The 21,578-nt window shown below is 34.5% G+C and overlaps 2 protein-coding genes across 2 annotated transcripts in view; one reads left to right on the forward strand and one right to left on the reverse strand.

Annotated features, from left to right (window-relative positions):
* Positions 1-6,964, reverse strand: part of LOC115237183 (PR domain zinc finger protein 1) — a 14,511-nt gene extending 7,547 nt beyond the window's left edge. The window contains exons 1-5 of the mRNA XM_029810063.1: positions 6,510-6,964; positions 3,359-3,529; positions 1,992-2,111; positions 997-1,122; positions 752-878 (exon numbers count right to left, since the gene is read on the reverse strand). Of these exons, the coding sequence (XP_029665923.1) occupies positions 752-878; positions 997-1,122; positions 1,992-2,111; positions 3,359-3,523 (538 nt within the window). The 5' untranslated portion in view covers positions 3,524-3,529; positions 6,510-6,964. The remainder of the gene's footprint in view (positions 1-751; positions 879-996; positions 1,123-1,991; positions 2,112-3,358; positions 3,530-6,509) is intronic.
* LOC115237184 (protein FAM76A) overlaps positions 1-21,578 on the forward strand; it is a 47,656-nt gene that overhangs the window by 13,188 nt on the left and 12,890 nt on the right. The gene's annotated exons all lie outside the window — the stretch shown is intronic.

A 21,578-nucleotide genomic window follows, 5' to 3' on the forward strand; every position in this document is an offset into this window, starting at 1 on the left:
GCAGGAAATGTACAAGTAAAGATAACTGCAGTACGCATAATGTATAGCTCATACAGTTCAATCGTATTATATATTTTATATATCCATTATATGCTTCTAATACTGAAAATTTTATTTCAATATGTCTAGATGACAAAACATACCAAAATTCACTCAAAATTTAATGTATTAATAATATAAATATATTATTCTAATTCTGTTTATTATATTTCTTTACTGAAAGCTCAAAATAAAAATTTATATTCACAGATATTTATTTAGAGATCGCTCTTTCTAACAGACTGAGATGATACGAATCTGGTTCGCTTAGATTATTCATTGAAAAACCGTAATTCGTGCATTTATTGCTCGTTTATAAGATCGGATCTAAATCGAATTTTTAACGTTTGAAAAAACTTTCTTTCTGTGATTTTCATTGTCTATAATTATATAATCTAAATAGTGTTGAATATCTTTTTTGTAGTACATTATTAATGCTATATTGAACTAGTGTGAGATAGTATAATATACTATATATGTATAGAGAGTGTTTTGCATATAACTGAAACATTTGAAATATTTTAGTAGTTTACAATATATATTTTCTCTTTCCTACAATATTTTTTTTTATTTAGAGAGATTTGCAAGAAAGATTTTTCACTTCGGTATAGAGAGATAGAGAGTAGTGAAAGAGAAGGGCAAGAGGGGAATCGATAAGGATACGGTTCGATAAGAAGAATTGGTTAGTAATTCAAAATGAATGCCTACTTACGTATTCTCTGAAGCATTAATTCGCCAGTGAACGGATAATTGAGCCTCTCCGCGAATTCCCTGCAGTACCAAACCAGTAACTCTTGATTCGGTAATATCGGCTTAATTGTGTAAAAATAAATGTTCATCTGAAATATGAAAGAGTATGTCTGAAACGATTGTCACAGTTTTCTCCTACTTATAATCTAGACGAGGTTTGAGATACATGTTCTTTCGCGCGAGATGCATTCCGCAAAATTATTTTACCTTATACTGGCATGCTATTAGGTTTTGCGATTCGGACGAGTAGGCGGGATTCACGTAACGCATCCAATTCGATTTTTGGACGTCATAACCATCGATGTAGTAGAACAGCTCGTTGTTCTTGTATACCTAGCAATACGAAAATCTTTCTATTACGACGATTAAAATGTATCTTTAAAATGATCCTATCAGAATATTATTATATTTTAGGGGTGATTTTTTAAAATTATAAACACGTAACAATCGTTGTTTACAAGTGTGTGTGTGTGTGTGCGTGTGTGTATATTTAATTGTTATAACAAGTCAAGGCACTATAAACATCTAAAAAATGTAGACATAAAATCTAAATATCTCTTTTAGATGTTTTTAAGATGTTGATAATTTTTGTAATCGTTGAAGCTTCTATAAATACTAATTGCTCATTCTTATATTGTTATAATTATTCAAGATATTATTGACGTCTGAAATTTGTAATTATATTATTCTAATAACCTATGATTATCAGGGGCATTCACTACTCAACTAGAATTATTTATTAAAAAAGTGTTATCTATTTATCGAATTTTTATAATTACTTTATATTTTTTATGATAGATTTGTATATATTTTTATATTATGATTGTTACAAGAAAATACTGAAAAGGCACTACTTAATATTTGTCATCTTAACGTTTGTCATTTCGATTTACATGTATCATGTGTTTCGCGCGGAAATTAGGTAAAAATTAGGTAACCATCGTAACGAATTGATCAATTACGAGACATCAATGATTTCTCGTGCTTTAAGGCTTACTGGATCGTTTAAGATCAATTTCTGATCTTTGCTGGTTTTTCCTTTTATATTAGCTCTATTCCCTATCTTTTTTCCTTGTTTTTTTAACGGTGCTATATCGCATTTTTATTTTATGTTGATCAATACTTCGGAGGAATGTTACTTGTCATGTAATCATAAAACCGAAGATCTCAGTTGAATAACAGATGTAAAATTAAATTCTTACCCGCCAGAAGTATTTTCGGTTCGCGTCTGCTGGTACCGAATCTTTCGTATACACCTGACCGACCAATGGGCCGAAACGTGTCCCTTTAGGGATGTAACTGGTGCTCCATACGCCCAACACCTGTCATATAAATAATATTTGATTAATCGAATTGATAAAAATTAAGGAATAATGCATAGTTTAGTTCAATTGTTCATTAGGTTCTTGATTTTTATCTTTTATTTTAAATATTTATATATATATATGTCTGATATTCAGAATTATGAATTATTTTTTTAATTCTGAATGAGTTTAAAGTCTCTCGATTTAAAGAGTACAGAGAAGTTGCAAAATTTTTTCTATAAATGTTTAAGTTTTATTCGGGAAGTCCATTTGATAGCAAAAGCTATCAAAACTATAAATGATGAGTGATTGGCAAAAGTGCATTGTTTGCTCCTCCCTTCAATATTTTCATCGCTCATTTTTTACCAACATTGTTAAAATACACGGTAGAAGATAATAGAACCTATTTCCATTCTGACGCACGTTAGAATAGAATCCGTCTATTGCATAGAAACGTCTATCCGTCCAAAACTAATTTAACTCTTCGGTGCTTTCAGTTCGGCGCGCGTTTCCGATGCTTCTGTCTCTTTTTTGACAAACGGAAGTTCGAATGTCGATTAGCCCACGTGAATCTATATATTACCTCGTTGTGCAATTTCATCTCATAGGAATGTTTCGATGCCCTTTCGTAGAGAAATTTCAAATTTTGTAAGCGGTATGGAAAAATTTCGAGCAATTCTTACGATATATAATCGCGTTCAGATTCTCGTTTTCCGTGCTGAAAAAAGTACAACGATTCGATTTTATCTCCAAGTCATGCCTCGTAAATTAATTAATTTCGTCATTCATTTCAAGTTTGATTTCAGTAGAAAGTGAATTATAGTTCATAGTGAAATATAGTATTAATAAAAACTCTAATGGACAAAAGAGAGAATAAAAATTATTAATTATTATTAAATTTTTATTAATAGTAGCATTTGTCACCTCATGAAAGATGCAATATAAGGGATATAATTTATATATTATATTGTTCTACTATATGTATTGCATAATATCACACAAAAACTATACAATATAATGTCTATCAAAATTTTAGAATTTCTGTATCTCTTCTCTGTATGGCTTAACGTTCCACTTTAGGAGATTGCAATTTTTTTTTCAGACGTCATCATTTTTCTTGCATAACTTTGCACGTGCCCAGTTAGTGTCGAAAAAAAATTAATAAATCGAGACGACTCACGCGATTAAATGTTCACAATTAAACTTATATATCTCGAGGAGATTTCGAAATAGGACTTTTTTTTTTTTTATATGAAAGAACGTACGTCGTTGAGAGCTTGAGAGGGCTTGAGGACCAGATTTCGCGGCAAAGATGCTTCCGCACGATTGGTATCGCCCGGCGATGTCGCCACATCCGGTACCAAATATACGGCATGCTGCTCGAATTCTTCCTCCCTCAAGGTCGCATGATCCCACTCGCTGGCCTCCATTCTTCGCTGCAAATTGAACCAAACAATTTTTATTGCATTCAATATTGGAAAGATTTTGCGAAAATATTATTTCTTAATTTATACTAAAATTTAATATAATATCTTTTCAGTCTATTTTTTTTAATGATTTAACTGATGCATTTTGTAATATATAAGAATGCATAAATTCGAATAATAAAATTATTTTATGAGATGTATTTTTCGCGAAGTAATTTTATTTAAATTCATAATATATGTATATTTTTATCGTGAAATGTTTTTAAGTAAGATTTTATCATTATTGATGCAAAAGCTACACAATATTTTAATTTTAAATTTAAATACTCTTATAATTCCATAATTAGATACTTTTAGATATTATTGGATACTTCTTCATAATCAGATACTCTTTCATAATTTTAACTGAGAGAAAGTAATGTATATTCTTGCGACAATCTCGAAAGCTGCGTATAATCGAATGACGGATAGATGTCTTTTTAAGCAGATTATACATTTAGGATTTTTAAATCTTTGTAATACATTTTGCGAGAATTCTTAATAATCTTATATATACATCGCTGTCGTATGTGCATTATTTTTTATTCATGGAGTTTGGAATTATCTGTTTGCTAACGATCCTTAGGAAGATTGTGAGCTGTATGCTTCATTCTTCTGTGTTCAATAGCGCTCGAATGAATAATCGAAGTCTCGTCATTGATGCCCACTATTTTTTACCCATACCGTTTTTTTATAGGTCTACGTTTTTTTATTTTTATCGAGCAATACGCTCAGTTAAGTTCACTTGCGAAACTTAACCGCGATCATTGTTGAAGGAATAATTAAAAGTCTCAGCATTTACATTTCTATTTCTTGCACGTATTTATCGAACCTTCGCGCAAACTTCAGGAAATTATCAATTTGCAATAAGCTCGAAACGGATTATTCGGAATTGATTGGATCGATATATATATATGTAAATAAATAGCCAACACGTGAAAATAGTCTTGGCTTCTCGATGAGGATTTTTCTCAATGCTTTTGACTCAAATGTCTTGCTTTAGGAATCTCGAGAGATAATTTAGCATCAATGATCGTGTAAAGTTGAGATAAATAATTGTATCTATTTATACGTGTGTATAGTGATTATTAGAACATTAAATTATTATCAAGAATTTTTTCCACAAATATCGAATAATCGTCTGTACAGACAATCGTGATCGAATTGAATAAATCGTCATTCGCGATTTGGTTTTCTAGTCGACTCTTCAATTTGCGGTGGTGCAACACTTTAACACCGCGAAAGTGAAACCCGTCCACGCATTGATCGACTGCAGGGGTAAGAGGGAGGGAGAGAAGAGAAGGAAGGGCGCGGGGGCATAAACTCTGAAGTCCTCCCCGCCCGCTACCACCCGCCGGGGGTTTTCGCTACCCAGTGGATTTCGATTTCCATGAAAATCGCGCACTGTCGTCGTCACAAACTACTCGTTCGCATGTGCTTTCAACGCGATTTTCCAACCAAAAGCATTTTATCGCGTTTTTGAAAACTCGACAAATAGATTTTTGACAAAATAAATATCACAATTCCGAGAGAAAGAGAGAAAGGAAAAAAATTAGTTTTTTTTTGTGAAATATAATTAGCATAATTCAGTGCTCTAGAAGCTTTATAATTTTTAGGCCAAGTTTTCTCTCTTTCTCTCTCCGCGATTCTCTATAAATTAAGATATTCTATAACTAAATTTTGTATAGACGCTTGAAAGCTTTATGCTTTCTCGATCTTGGTTATTGTGTAACTTTAATAATTTCAACTTATATATTTCCTTCTCCTTGCAATCAGTTTTTAAAAGTTGATTTATTATGTAAAGTTTATTTATTATGTAAAATTGATTTTTATGTATTTTTTTTTTAAAAAAGCTTTTTTTTCTTGCCTTAAAGAATATATATATATATTGGATGATTGCATAAGTTCGTGCCGGATTTTCATAGATGGCATTAAGTTACTGCATGGCGGAGTTCTATTGTTTTCGTGTGGTAATTGTTGAAAACACTGATATTATGTAACATAGCTTTCCTAACAGAGAGACGTTTTTTTATCATCTGTATTTCATGCAATATTTATTTATTTATATCAATTATAAATTATTAAATATTTTTAATGATGTATATATATATATATATATATATTTAAAAATTTTAATTGTTTACCGTCATTCTAATTAAAGAATTATTTTCTCATAATAGAATCAACTGAGATTAGCTCGATATAATTATTTTTATTTGTTTTTAAATAAAATATGCTGGTATACTGACTTGTTATGTTTCAAACGCGATTAATTCTAATAAAGCTCTTTTAAATTCTAAGCTGTTTATCTTGCAATGAGATTTCTAAACAAAAAGTCCGAAAGTAAAGATTGTTCACATGACATATAGTGCATCGTACGTATTTGATAGATTCCTGCATTTACAAAATTGCAGTCGCGATAGAATCTATTCCTGGCGACAAGATATATACGATGTTTTGGTCCCGGTGGCGTTAAGAATTTTTAATCTTTTATATGTTACACATATAATCACTGACTTCTTAATGGAAATGCCATTTTATGGTGATTTTCTATATTTCTTCTTTTAAAATTCCATTTTGAAATATTTATTCATGAAATATTTATGTGTTCATGTATGTGTGTTATAATAATCGGTTAATGTAAAAAAAATTATATGTCAGAAGACTTATCTTTTTATCGCTTCAAACTTTAAAATATTAAAGAATTATAAAGAGATCTATTTATTTTATTGCCATCAGTTCTCTAGAACAACAAACAACATCCTCGCTCACACATCCTCGTAGTTTCCATTATTTTGAATTCTAATATAGTAAAGGAAAAAATCTATATTCTACTTTTTTATTATTTTAGTTGTAAAGTGAAGGAATACACTTTTAATTGAAGGACGGCATTTCTAATTTGACAAATGTATTATATTTTTCTTTGTAACTCAATATGCTCGATACTAACCGCGTGATATCTCTCGATCCGGATTTACGATATTCACAGCTTGAATTCAGAGCATCGGGGAGGATGCCGTCAGACAATATCCACGACGGCAACGGGGTTATTCCTCGAGGTGTAGATAGGTAGCTAGGTTCACCACCCTGAATCACCCCGAGGATATTTCTTCTCTCGCGATCCTTTCACCGTTGCGCGACCGTGCGTGCGCGCTGCAAAAGGCTCTAAATCATTGCAGGCCGCCCTTTATGTTATTCTGTGGTTCCTTAGAGAGACCGGCATTTCGCCGGTCGCCTTCAAGGCTCGATCCACTTGGCCTCGCGCTGGCGGGCGACGCAGGGCGCCGTTTACCCTCAACATTTATCTTGCCCGATCTGATCGCGCTGAGGATCGCACGGAGGGCGAGGGCGAGAAATTACGTCGATAAGGCCGATCGCTGTTCCGACTTTTGCTGCCTAGGCGGTCCCTACGCTTATCGATTATCAGGACATCGGGAAATGCGATCGATTCCCAGATTCGGTCGGCCGATCGGTTATCTCGCTCGAATCGCCTTAGCTTGTTTGTCAACAATGTTAATTCTTCACCGCCGAACGAATCGGCGATCGGAATCTTCCCCGAGGAGCGCGTCCTTTCTTATATTCACCTTTCGACGTATCGATCGATCCTGGATCGACACAAACACACACACACACGCGCGTGTATACACTCGTGATTATTCACAAATGCCGATTAAGGCATCCCCCTCGTGTCACCCCCCTCGAAGCGTCGTCCGACAACGCGCGCACTGTTGCCGGCTTTCGCGAACAATTGCACTCCTCGGCACCGATCACCGTCGATTCGTTATCAGGACGCGTGCTTGGCGAACGCCGATTCGACTTTTTGAAAAATCGCGAGACGTTTTCGCGTAGCCACTTGGCGACAATCGGAAATTCGCGTCGACCCTCTTTTCGCGTAGGGGTTGCGCCTCCGCCTTCGTGTAGTTCTCCTCGGCGGGATGACACACGCAAGAGAGCGCGGTGTGTGTGGAACTCGGGTAGACCTGACCTAGCCCAACGCGACTCGGCTTGACTCTCCTCTCTCGTCCTCCTCCCCTTGCATCGGTATTGGTCGGCGGATATACGTCGGTCTCCCTTCCGCTTCCGTCGGTACCTTTCTCTCTACCTCTCTCCCCGTCTCTCCCTCTCTCGCGCTCTCGCCTCTCTTTCTCTCTTTCTGACGCACGCGGACGCGGTGGTGCGCCCGCAAAGCTGCCAGACCAGAGCCAGAGGTGGTGCATTTCTCTGCGCTGCGCTTTCGATCGACCCGTTGCCAGAGGTTTCCTCCCCCTCCTACCCCCTCGGTCCTCGCCCTTGCTCGCCACCCTCCTCCCCCTGAATCCTCCCGTTCCTCCCTCTGTGCGTCTCGCTTTATCGTACACCACTTTTGTATCCCCGGTCTATCATTCCCGGTCCATCCCCCGCTCATTCCTTTTCGTTCGCCGCTATCACCGCTCTCTTCCCCCTCCTCTCCCCTCCCTCCCCCCGCTTCTTTTTCTCTCGTGCATTTCCCTCTTGCGTCCTCGTCTTGCCGTTTATCGCGTTTCACCCTCCTCGTCTCTCCGCGGTCTCCGGTTACCCCTTTCAGCCGCCCGTTTCGACGCGCGTGCAACCTACCCTACCCAGCGGCGCACTATCCCTGTTTTATGCGCCGCTTTCTCCCTTTCTCTCCGTCGACGCAGTGCTTGTTTGTTCGTCCCTCATTGTTGTCGATGACGGTAGAAGACATGCGCCGATCATTCCCGAAGTTTAATTCTTCCGATAACTTCTCGCAATTTTAAAGCACCGTCCATAAGAGAAACGTTTTAGCGAAAGTTGGATCAAAAATATCATTACATAACGTGGAGCTATATTTGTAAATTTTATTCTCTCGAATTTACGTAGGCTTTGATAAAATAGATAAGAATTTTATGATGTATAAAATAAAATCGATTAATCATTAATTCTTATTAATAATGATTTAAACTTTGTAAGACGATTGATTACATTTTATTACGTATGGTACGCTTGTTTTGTATTTTATTATCAATTATTTATTTTCCAAAGTATTTATTTAAGTAACGAGAATTGTGTATATTATTAACTCGAAAATTATGCTTTGTTTTTTAAAAAATGTGTTTTTTCATCGTATCTCATTGTCACGTCGCATATTATTTTTATCTTGCCTTTTTAATGTTCTTTTTCGGTACATCCCTCTCTCTTTCTACCTCAAACCTTTCTGTGCACTATTTCTCCTTGTCTGCCACCCTCTCGGAATCCCTTTACGGGAACGTGCGTTTAACCTCCCTTCGGGCTTGCCCCTCCAACCATCTATTTTCATTCACAACTTAGGGAAGGTGCGACGAGACAATAACGTACAATGCACAATCACGTATTGCAAATCAATAGAGAACTTTTACTATATATTTATATATTTTAATACACATTTTTATACATTAATATACATATATATACATATATAAAGTTTCGAATTAATTAATTCATAAAAAAATAGCTTTCAAGAGCTGTATGCGCCAGAAAATATGTTGCAAAAATGAAGTATGTATCTCATTTAATTGATAAAGATAGTATTCGATAGATCGATTGCAAGAATTCTTGTATATCAGTCAATATATGAAATGTCACAATTTATTGTGACAGCGACGTTATCTACATATAATGTTCGCGGCATATAAATCCTCGGTCGGTTTTTTGTGTGTCGACTTCACGATCACCGAGTATGTGGAATCCGACTGGCCCAGACCCTGGCCCAGAGTCACGGCCATTTGAGATCGGTAACCCCGTTCACTCCGTTCACTGTATACGAGAGCACGCGCGCGCGCGACTCGAGTCTTTTCGAGTCATCGCGAGATTAGTCGACGGGACCGCCGACACATCGTAACGCGAGACGGAAGGTCGTCGAACCCTCGAAATTCTCGGACCCTAATCCAAAAGACCGGTCTCGATCCTACCGCGCAAGGTTACGTGAGCAATCATCCAGGGTCTCTATTCGCGTTTCGAAAAATTCAATCGTTTATTTGAGAAAGCAGACAAGTCGAAGCTACTGTGAACTTTTGACGATGTAGACACATTGTATTAACAACTTTTAAATAACGGAGTTATCTTATATATCAAAGCATTTTTTTTATACACGCTACTTATATATAAACTAAAACTAAAATTTTTTATTTAATTTCTTAAAATAATTTAGAATTTTTTAAGTAGATTATTAAATTTATTTTCTAAATTCTAATCATACCAGTACCATAACAGTGGATCTAGCATATAATTCAACAATTATAATTTGTTATCTTTTACATTGAGATATTTTTTCGAGACCCTTATCTTTCTAGAATCTTATCGAAATCCGGCTATGATAATAAAGTTTTGAATAATATAATATATATTTGTCTCGTAATACCGTTCGCGCAAATACTACACTCATGCGTCATGAAATAAATTTATACCGAGAAAGAATAGGGGTTTTTTCAACACGCAACAATAAGAGCAACAAAATATATATTTATCGATTTAGCGTATATTGATTCGCTATAATTCACTTGGCGCTGTTTCCGATATTAATGGAATATTGGATTGTGCGTGATTTATTCGTAATTTTATCGAAGTCGCGCATACGGTGGAGTGTCTTTTACGGGCAAGATTTTTTTTTGCCAATGCTACTTTATTCATACATATTATCCCGATCTTCCATTGCAAAATTTACATTTCACTGTTCGTTAAATTATGCCGACTAATCATTTATCGCTTACGATACACTGAAAAAAAATTAATTAATTTACGAGCGCGGGAAAACAAACCCTCGACTATTCTTTCGTGGAGGAAGAAATCCGTTATTGCAAATAAATAAAGAGATTTGAAATTTTATGTGCCAAATTGAAACGTGTCGTTCGCATACACCGTTGCAAATCCGTTTCACGTGTGGCTTCGCGACAAACAGTGTTTTGTACTACGATTATGGCTGGCGAAGAGCATGCCGTTGACCTCCTCTGATGTGACGAAATTTCGGCATGCGGACATGTACGCGACGGTTGGCTCATGTCGAATTTCACTTTTCGATGGAACAACGCGTGCGATTCACCTCTCGGGTGCGATTTTCACGATAGCGAGCGAGCTGGCGGAGGTCCTACGCCTAGCGAAAGAAGTTTCCGCGTGAATCGCCGACGACTACTAACCTAGATATGTTCCCCGGGGTCGTCGATCTTTTCCCTCCTCGGCAGGAGAACGCGACTGTGTACCAGATATATTAATTTCCTACGGTACGACCGCTTCTTGCACACGAATCGAACGCCGGTGTGCGCTTGCGAACTTTCGGAAATAGTTTGTCTTCTGTAGGTCAGTACTCTCTCGGATACAGAAGCTCATACTACAGAGCGTTGTCGTTGAAATGGTACTGTTGTAATCGAAATAAAAATTGGTCGCAATCCATTATTATTATTATGATTTTATTATTATTATGATTATTTTATTATTATTTTTTTATTATTATTATTATTATTATTATGATTTTATAATTTAATGCCAATCTTTTAAATTTGTTTAGATAAAAATAATTGACAAATTAATACTACAAATTCAATGGTATCTATGTCTTTTAATTAAAATGAAATCTGTGTAAAAAAGATAGTTTGCTAGTAAATTAAATTTTTTATAATAACTTTTAAATTAAATGTTTGTTGGAAACACAAACATACATTAATTTGCAAATTTATAGATAGTTAAATAATCCTTTAAATTGAATTATAAAACTTGTTTATAACAAGATTATTGCAATGTTATTTAATTAAAAATGTGCTTTTGAAAGTACAAAAATATAATTACACAAATAAATATATAAATTTACGAGATAAATGTAATTTTTCTTGATTACGAAATTTTTAATTTATTTCGACTTGCGATGGAACAAAAATATGTTAAATTTCATGGTTACTACCATTTATATTCGCATCTTTGTTATTTCTCATTCAAGTATCTGGTAGATTCGCGTATAAAAATGTCGATATTTATCGATTTTCGATCGAGGAAGAAATCGAGATGCCGCGCAAAAAAAAAAAAAAAAAGAAAGAAAAACGGAAAAAAAACTGGAAAATTGATAGTGGCATGTCGCGCGTCACTCGTGTAAATTTCTAATCAGACACGTAATAGCGGTCACCGGCGGATAGAAAACCGAATGTGAACCGGAAACGTCGTTTCCATGGAACCCATTTGGATCGAAGCAAGGTGTTTTGTCTCCCGCGCGCGCCCGTTCCGCGCACTTGTAACTGTTACTTTAGAAGTATATAACGGACCGTCCGGCGTACGCGTATATACGCGTGTTTATCAAGTGGATTGCGTGTGCGTAAAGATTGCGGCGAATAACGGGGAGAAATTTGTTTGCCACGCGAGAGTCCGAAATTCTGTACTCGTCGTATATTCGCGATTTACATATTTTCAACGAAACTATATTCCCGACTCGATAAAATTGCGCGATACGATCATACTCGTTTGCGTAATTAATGAAAGGATTATGATTAAGTGAGTAAGTGTAATTAAAAGTATAAGCAAGATATTTATCTTTCGCATTTGTTTCTTCGAATTTATTTTTCGGTTTTTTTATGTATATATTATCTTGCATTTTAGAATTCTTTTTATTCGATAACTATTACTTTTATTAAACATAATTAGATCTCGATTTCCACTTTTGTAAGAGAAAGAAATTATGTGAAAATTCTAGAATAAAGATTCTAGAAAATTCTAGAAATTCTATTATTATATACATACCTTTTTAAAAGCGCATTTAGTTATTTTAGATGCTTTATTAATAAAATATATGTGTCTGCATATACGAGACATCTGTCGAAAGAAAGTTTTCGAGGGATAAAAGATAGTAGACAGATAGTTGCTCAAATTAAAGGATGAAATAATTAAAACTGCGTACTATAAAACGTGAATTATTCCATGGCAAGCCAACGAGGATTTACTTTAATACAAAAGTAACGCGAAGTAACAGCTCCTTCTACAAAAAAAGCTTAAACGCAATATGTCCCGGTTCAAAGCCTTATGGGTCATTGACCTCTCGCGCAGTCGGCGAAGCATCGACCTTCTTACAAACGTCCAGACCTTTCTTAACCGCGGAAGACACGAAACTAATATTTTATGCATCTGCTTAAGTAGTTGTCCAATCTTACAAGTACTAAGCATCTGTGATTTTTTCCTCATTCGTCATATTTGTACTTGTAATAAGATATTAATTGAAATGTTGGCCACGGAACAAATGGTACAAGTTAATCTTTCCCATTTTAGGAAACAGGAGGAAAGTTCATGAAACTTGAATAAAATTAGATTTTACATTTATTTAATAAAGTTCAATTAACATATATATATATATATATATCAATCTCTACTTTTAATTTGATATTTAAATGTCATGTTTAGTGTGAAAATTTTCTGCGAATATAAAAGTTATTCGATTTAGTCGGTGAAACTTATTCGTTAAATTTGGCTTTTATTTGTGCATTCTCGTTCATTGATAACGGTGCTCAAGTAGGAAATTTGCTGAAATATTTAGCATCCTGAGTATCGAGCAATTACCGGTTTGTTGCTGTTTCCTGTCGTTTGAAAAGTTTTCTGTCTGAAAATGCGGGACTGCTCGTGACAATTGCAATCCCCAACATATCTAAAGAATTTTATCTTATCTCCAAAATATTATATTTTGCGAAAAAAGTTTGCCATTGTCTTACATAATACAATATTCCAAATATTTATATATTTTTATAAAAGATTATTAAAATTATATTCCTTCTCTCTTTCTCATCTAATTCAGACATTAAATATGATACTTCTTTTTCAAATCGTGTATATTTTTAGATTTTTAATCGCTTGTAAGTCGAAAGGTGTTAATGGCTCGGTATTTTTGATAAGATATCTATTTCATAATGCAAATATGAAAAATACTAAATGTCTGTTTTTTTTTTCAAATTTGTGAAAAATAAAATAAAAGCTACAATCTCATAAATTTTAATAGGTACAAAGCACTGTTAGATATATATTAAAAGCTTTAGTACGAGGATGGCGCGTTTTCGGCTAATTGTTCTACATTTTCCCCTCACTGATCTTTTGTGATGGCGAGTGAAACATCCCCGCGGCTTCGATTTCAGCGAGTTTTCATTCATCGCGCGTAACATTGAAAATCTCGTTTTCCAGTCGGCCGAGCGCGGCTTTAGAGGCCGTTGTACCCGGCTGGTAGCAAAATGTAAACCGGAAAAGCAACGAGTAAGTGAATTAGCAAAGTGAGTTCGCGATTGCCTCCACCTTCTCTCGTCCCTCTCGCTCGTCCAACCTCACTCTCTCTCTCTCCCCACACCCCACCCCCTCGAGCGAGCTTCGTCCTTCTTTCTTCTCGTTCGCCACGGCATCTTCTCCATTCTCTCTTCGCCACGGATCTGAAAGAAGGTCTCTGCCGGTCGTTGTCCCACTTGGAGGTCTACTTGGACTTGGACCACACCATAGGCATGGTGCACTGAGTAACGAGGTTCCGATACCCCCATAGGGGATCTTTGCCTGCATAGCGTATACAGGGTGTCCTGGAACTATTGTTGCTACTTTTGTATACATGCGTATTTTTTCGATATATTTCTTTTGTAAGATCCCGTTTCTTTATTGTAGTTATATATTGAATTATGACGTTAGAAGCGAGGAAGCATGAGAATCTTTTCCTTGCGAAATGTATTGAAATAAATTATTTTTTTTGGCGTGCTACCACCCGCGTTTGATAGCAGGAATTTATAAAATATGATGGAACCTGCTTTTTTTACTATTTCGCATTCTAAATAAAACCATATATAAAACTCAATCTCTGCACATGTGTCCTACATTTCCAATGAAAATGGATCTTGTGACAATTACTCAAGATTTACTTGAATCCTTGAACAGAAAAGAGAATCTTCGATATATTTTACCAATCTATACTATCGAATGGGATGGTATATGAACAAAAAATTAATTTATTGCAATTATATTTTGCAAAGAAATTCACATAATTTTTCACTTTTAATGTCATAATTCGGTATAAGCGGTATCAGCGAGGGGGAATAGGAGTTTTAATAAAAACGCCAAAATACATATCTAAATTTCTTTAAATATTAGAAATAATGAGAGATATTTTATTCTTCAATGAAAATCAAAATTTTGCTATAACAGAAACTTGAAATATTATCACAAAAATCAATTTGTTATGAAAGATTATAAAGAGTTATATACAATATAAAGAGATTCAATTTCTAATAAAATTAAGTAGAATGATAATTGTAATTAGGTTTTAGGACACGCTGTGTGACCGCTATATATGGCTACAAGTATGGTGGCAAGAGACAGTATCGGTGAATGAACTTTAATGCGTGCAAATTTTCGTAATCTTCACTGCCAGAATTTTAAAATGTTCTTTCCCATATTATCAACCCGCAATGATTTTTGATTAATCTTTCTTAAAATGTGACAAAAAAACAAATCTCTTACTACGAGACTATAATACTTTATATCGCATAATATTTCAATATTAAAAAAAAAAAAAATTTATATTTTATACAGTAGCAATAATTAGTAGTCGAATGTTTTAATTTTAATTTAACTTTTTTTCTAATTCTTTAACATCTATAAATAAATCTATCAGTTTTAAATTGTTTATTAAAGAGAACATCGACCAAGTGTATTTTAAAGAGTCAAGAGTTTTATGATCCCGCAACGCGTTTGCTTTCTACCTCTCTCATTTTCATTACTTATCCGCAATTTCTATCTATTTATATATATCTCTCTTGTAAATGATTACGTTTGAATTATTTTTATACTTCGAAAATCAATATCAATCAAATAAGATAAACATACAAAAAGTTGATCTCTTTAAATTGCCATTTTAATTGAATTAGAGGATTTATTATTGCGCGTATATATATAATAATACAAAATATTATTTTGCAATGGAAGACTCACAACAGTTTTCTTCAAATATAATTCATTTAATGGTACCGTTATAAAAATTACGGTTTGCAAGTCAATCCCTCGTTTCTTTGAAAATGACAGGAGGCGTACTTTAAACGCGAAAAATTGACACGTGTCGTCATAGAGGATTCGTGTCGGGCGAAGAAAATGGGGTGCACAAACGGTACCGCTGTATTTACTCGCGATGACGACGAATAAGATTATGCAGTGTGTGCATATGTGAAAAAAATTTCGCAACGCGAACGTGTTTCTGATCCGCCCCTGCTTACCGCCATCGAAACCGAAGCGACGGATGTCGCACGTCACTCGCCTAACTGTACATATACCCGCGCGTGTATATACCAAAAGTACCGTACAGGTACATACAACATCGAGTGCCGCGGCCAAACGGTCGTAAAATGCGTGAATACGTGAGGACGATAGGTATACACGTGGGCCCACACTATGTACGTCGCATCGCGGGTCTCTATGCGTGTACAGGTGCGTAAAAGCACCGTTGTACGGTGAAGAGGGAAAGAAGGGGGAGAGGAAAGGAGAGGAGGAGAAGGAAGCACAGCCAAAAGTAAAACTGAATTCGTTTTCGGTAAGGCTTGAGGCAGCCGACTTATCTGCGGTTCCTTATCACAAGTCTCCTTTTTCAGGGTCTGCCTCATTCGTGTGTCTGCATTTTCTCTTTATGCATATTATATAAGCGAACGTGCACATGTGATGCATTCTTGCAATTTTATTCCGAACGGTATCTTTTTAGCTTCCTCTTCGAGACCATGCAAAATCATCTTAATTAATCATTAATCATCTTAATTAAAAAATCTTAATTTTATGACTCCTTGTATCATCATGTTAATCTTTTACTTTTTACTTTAAATATGTGACACTTTATGAAAATCTTTGATGCTACAAGTTTTTTAAAATCTGTATTGCTTAAGATTAAAGTTCGTACTTTCTAGAAATTAACAAAAGACATTTCGCGAAAAATATAATCCAAATATATATACACATATAAAATTAAATACAAGATCATAAAGCTGTGATTTATTATTTTATGTTATTTTTTACAGACGAAATTTTATTTGCGCAAAATATTCGTATTCAGTTTTTCGCGATAATAGTGCAAATATTTTTTAAATTTGATTATTGTTATCGAGTTAACGTCGCTTGTGAATGTAATATAATCGAATTGTGCAAAAATAAATTTATTCGTTGCGCTATTTATTTTATTTTATTTTTTTTCGATCACTTTTCTAGGACGGGATTTGTTCCATTGTGTGTAATGCATCGCGCAATAATTTCGATAATCGCATGCAACGTATAACTTCCGTATGCTTATGCAAATATGCACACCTTAAGAGGCAACACTGACATCTACTGGTTCTTATATAACGCAAAGAGAAATGAATCAGGATACCAGATCAGAGGCTCTCATTGTGTGGGAATATTTAAATATATGTTTTAAAAATTACAAAACTTGTAGTATTGGTTGCCCGAGAAGAAATAAATTAACGCTTAGAAAATTTTTATTACACATATATAAAAACACGCACACATATATCAATCATTAATATAAATGATGCAAACATTTGGATAAAAATGAAACAATCTCTATATACGATTTTTTTTATATACATATATTAAATAATCTTTGTGATAAAAAGATTTTGATTTGTGTGAAAACATTGTTTCAAGTATTAAATCATATATTTTTTTATTGAAAATTTAATTTGTGATAAGTGTTTGCACAGATTAATAGCTGATATGATTTAATTTATATTTTATCCATTTGTGAATATATATTTGCATTCAATGGATAAAACAATTAATAGAAAATAAATATATGAAATGAGTTGTTAGTCTTATCTTAAAAGCTGGGTTTTTTTAATGCTGAATTATACTCGTATTGTTTAAATGCATTAGGGAAATAGATAATCTTATTTACAAAGGGTAACATGCTTGTAATTTATATCTGCATCGCTTTTGCTTTCGCAAAAGCACAACTCTAGCAAAAGGCAAACATCGTTTGATCAGCGGATGATGAAAACGGAACGAAATGCAGTTCGCTAATCGCAATGCGATGTTCTCTTTGAGTATACAAATTACAGCCGTATAATAATCATTACTTTACCAATAAATTTCACGCGACAAATAGCAAGTAATCTAAAATTGACCTTAAAATTTTAATTAAATTATTAATTTTAAGTTTGTTAATTATAATTAATATTAACTATACGCGTATTTCTTTTGCCACAGTTTAATTTATCCAGATATTATATAAACTTATATTTTACGATATTGATAAAACAAATATCGCATTTTATAACTAGTTTTTAAAACGCGATTTAAAAGCAATTTGATTGCTCGAAAGAAATTCAAAGTCACACTGCCTCGGGACATGCTCGCGCGCTTCCTTCCCAGCGTCGATTCTTACGAGAGAGCACAGCGAGAGCACGCCGAAACTGATCTCCTTCGGCCGCGAGTACATCGACCCTCGTGGCCGCTGTGCCGTTTCGCAAAAGTACAAGTGGAAACGGACGTCGCGTCGTCGGCCGCGCGCCAGCCTCAGCGCGAGTAGTGCGGCTCGACGTCGGGCCGAACGGCGGCGGCCGCTTTCAATGGGGACACGTGATCGCGCGTACTCGCGGTCCGGCCGCCGGGCTTGCGGCCGACCAAAGCGCGCCTCTCCCTACTTGCCGGAGCGAGCGAGCGAGCGCACAGTCACGGGCGACCGCTATATCATTTTCGCTACCGGGTTGCGCTACCTCACGGTTCACCGTTCTCGCCGGTTGTTGAACCCGACTCTCTTTGCGCGCTGCATAACCTATTTTGTAATAGCACACTTCGTGCCGCGCTAACCGGCACACCAACTCGGCATCCTCATTCCGAAATGGGCTGCGTTCGCGCTACTCATCATGGCGTGCTGCCAATTGAAGGTGCTGTCTTTTTTCTTTCTTATCTTCTACGGATTGAGATATTTTTTTAATACAAAGAAAGAGAGAGAGAGAGAGAGTGTATGTGTATAGGAAAAATACAGAACATTAAATTTATACAATTCTTTTCATTTTAATTTAATTTTGTTTTGCATTTTGAGCTTGCAATTTAATTTAATTTTTAATATTTATTATTTAATATTTAATTTTACATTTTTTTTTAAATTATAAATTAATACATTTTTTGTGTTTTATTTTCTGTTTTTTTTAAATTATAGTTTGCACTTTCTCCACAATCTTTTAAAAAAATGCGGTTTTGGAATTTATTGTTAAATCTTTATTTTGGATTGTTACTATTTTTCTTAAGCTTTTAAATAATAAGTAAATTTGCACGTAAAGCAAAATCTACGAGAAATATAATTTTAAATTTGGAAAAAGGTATACTATATTAAATTTATCTTTTTGTATCTCAATTGAGAGAGAGAATATTGTGAGAGAAACATCATTCTCTCTTTCTCTCTCGCGTCTTTAATAAATTATATTCGCGAATATAGTCGAATTATAGTCACGAGAATAACTATTTGATTAGAATAAAGCTAGTAGGTCGAGTGCGCACACGTGACCGGTATCGATGCATTTCCGCTTTAGCTAAAGTAGAATATTTGACTTTCGCGGTTAGCAAAGTGGCACAAATGCTAGAAATGGAGAAGATCGATTTTTAAGAATTTGATAATTTATCCAAGACGGAAAGTTATGTTACTAAACATGAAAAATATATCGATTTCAATTTTTTTTCTTGTGACAGACAAGGTATTTTTTATGCCGCTAAATTTACAAATATTTGTGATAAGAATATTTTATAATTACATGTATTCTCTCCCTTTCTCTTTGCTTATATATACGAAATATATTTAAATATTTTTATAAAAATATCAATTTCAATATTTTAGCAATTCTATATGAAATAAATAACTCTAAAAATTTTTGTCAATACATTTAATGAAAAATGGATTGAAGCATATCTTGGGATTTTTTCATTAAACTTTTTAATTACAGTTTTTCAATTACAACATTTGTGTTGCTAAAAAAATAGGCGCAAGAAATTGTGAGACTGGTACAATAGAAATCATTATAAAATTAAAGATTAGCAAAAATTAAATAATAAAACAAATGAAATCTTATAAAAATATGTAAGTACGTTATACAGGTTTGTAGGCGTGTCGCGTATGTATATATTTTTTTTAACTTTCTTGGATATAAAATGTTCCAGACGACGCTGTGATAACCGACGCTGATGCGTCGCACGGTTGCAGCGGAGAAATTGTCGCGACAGATAAGAACGTCGGTTATTCGGCTATTGTGCTCGACATGGCGTGAGAGAGTGAGGCAGGTCAAGCGTTTCTATATCTCGCGTACAATTTTCTCGCTTTCAGGATGGGGTTGTCAAACTCGGAAAATTGAGAATTTCTTATCCAAAAATTCACATCGCACGGCACTTTATAGTAACGCGAATAATCAAATTTCTTGAATAACGCTAATAATGAAATACATCCATCACGTATTTGATTGTAAAAATTTAATTATTGAACATACTGAAAAATCTTGCGAAACATTCTGCTGCATTGCATAAGTAAAAATCGAATCTATTAGTCTGTAAAAAAAAAGCCAATCAAATTAGAATATATTTTTTCTCAACTGAATATAAGATGCTAATAGTAGCTTTCGAGTTATAAATATAACGAGACATATATATTATATCGAGAAGTGAAAAATCGGAGCTTTTCAAATGTTATTAAATAACAAAAAAAGCTATTTACTTACTTCAATTCAAATATACTTTACATATATTTTTTTGAAGTTTAAATATATAAAGTATTTGCAATTGCAAAGATATTTAATGCACTCAATATAGATATTAGAAAGTTGCATTATGTGAATAATAATTTCTCTTAAATTTTCTTTCCAAGAAAATCTGCCGTCAATTGTTATTCATTATTAAAATTATCGTATTATTTGTGCATATTTTATATAACGCATTTTCTTAGTGGTTTATAAGGCGAGAAATGTTCGTATAATCGGCTTCGTTACGCTGATAAAGCGATATATCTCGTAATCGTTGCGAAAGAGATTAAATAACGGAGTTTATGCGTTTCCGCATTGAACGGCACGGAACTTCAATGTCAATGTCAGTCGCCCTTTCACCTTATATAACGAACGAGCGCGTCGACTCCGCTGCCGAGACTCGGGCATATTATCCGCTTAATGCGATTCGAATGCGCGTTGTAGAATACGGCGAAGTAATTCTGTCGTTTGTTATGTCGCTCGCTGAAGAATCAGGAAATGCGAAAATTATGTGCTCTTCCGCGTCTAATCCTTCCTAATACTAAAATCTTCCCGCGTATCTCTCTTTCTCGTTCTCTCTCTTTTTCTTTCTCTGTCTTTCTTCTGCTCTCAGCTGCATCGTGTTTCAGTTGGCAGCTACGGGTAATTATTTAGCAAGTGTAACATTTATATGACAGTTTACCGAAGCAAGCCACAATTATCTCCAGTTTTTATTTCATAAGAAAACATTTTTAACTTCTCCAATTTTAACAATTTTATCGGGATATATAAATTTGTTAAGTGTTTTGCGTAAACAAATTATTTTCTTTTGTTTTTAAAAAATAAATATTTCTCTTTATCGGAGAATTTTCATACTATAAGATAAAATATTTCGTTTATTGGAATTAAACAACTGTTTAATATTTATCATTAATAACGATTTTCGAAATAAATTTCGATAATCGAAAGTGTGCATCAATTAGGATTGTAAATATAGTCCGGATTGAATATTTTAATATCCGTTTGATCAATTCTTTAAATTATTAAATTTCTTATATTTGGAGAGAGAGAGAGAGGGAGAGAGAGAGAGGGAGATATTCAAATTATCTAAATATTCTGAATTTAAATAATTAAACAATAATATTTGGGTATTAAATTATACGACTACACATGGAATGTCTCCCACCACTACCTTGACGCTCGAATAACAACAAGGTATATAAACAATAGCGCTCCATGTGTATGTCGCAAAGTTTTTAGATGGCGTGTGTCGTATTATCTCTCGAACCACGATCGCGACAAGTACTAGGCAATACTAGACGAGAATATTT

The sequence above is a fragment of the Formica exsecta genome, unplaced genomic scaffold (genome assembly GCF_003651465.1).
Source record: "Formica exsecta isolate Colony F162 unplaced genomic scaffold, ASM365146v1 scaffold282, whole genome shotgun sequence".
Taxonomy (NCBI): domain Eukaryota; kingdom Metazoa; phylum Arthropoda; class Insecta; order Hymenoptera; family Formicidae; genus Formica; species Formica exsecta.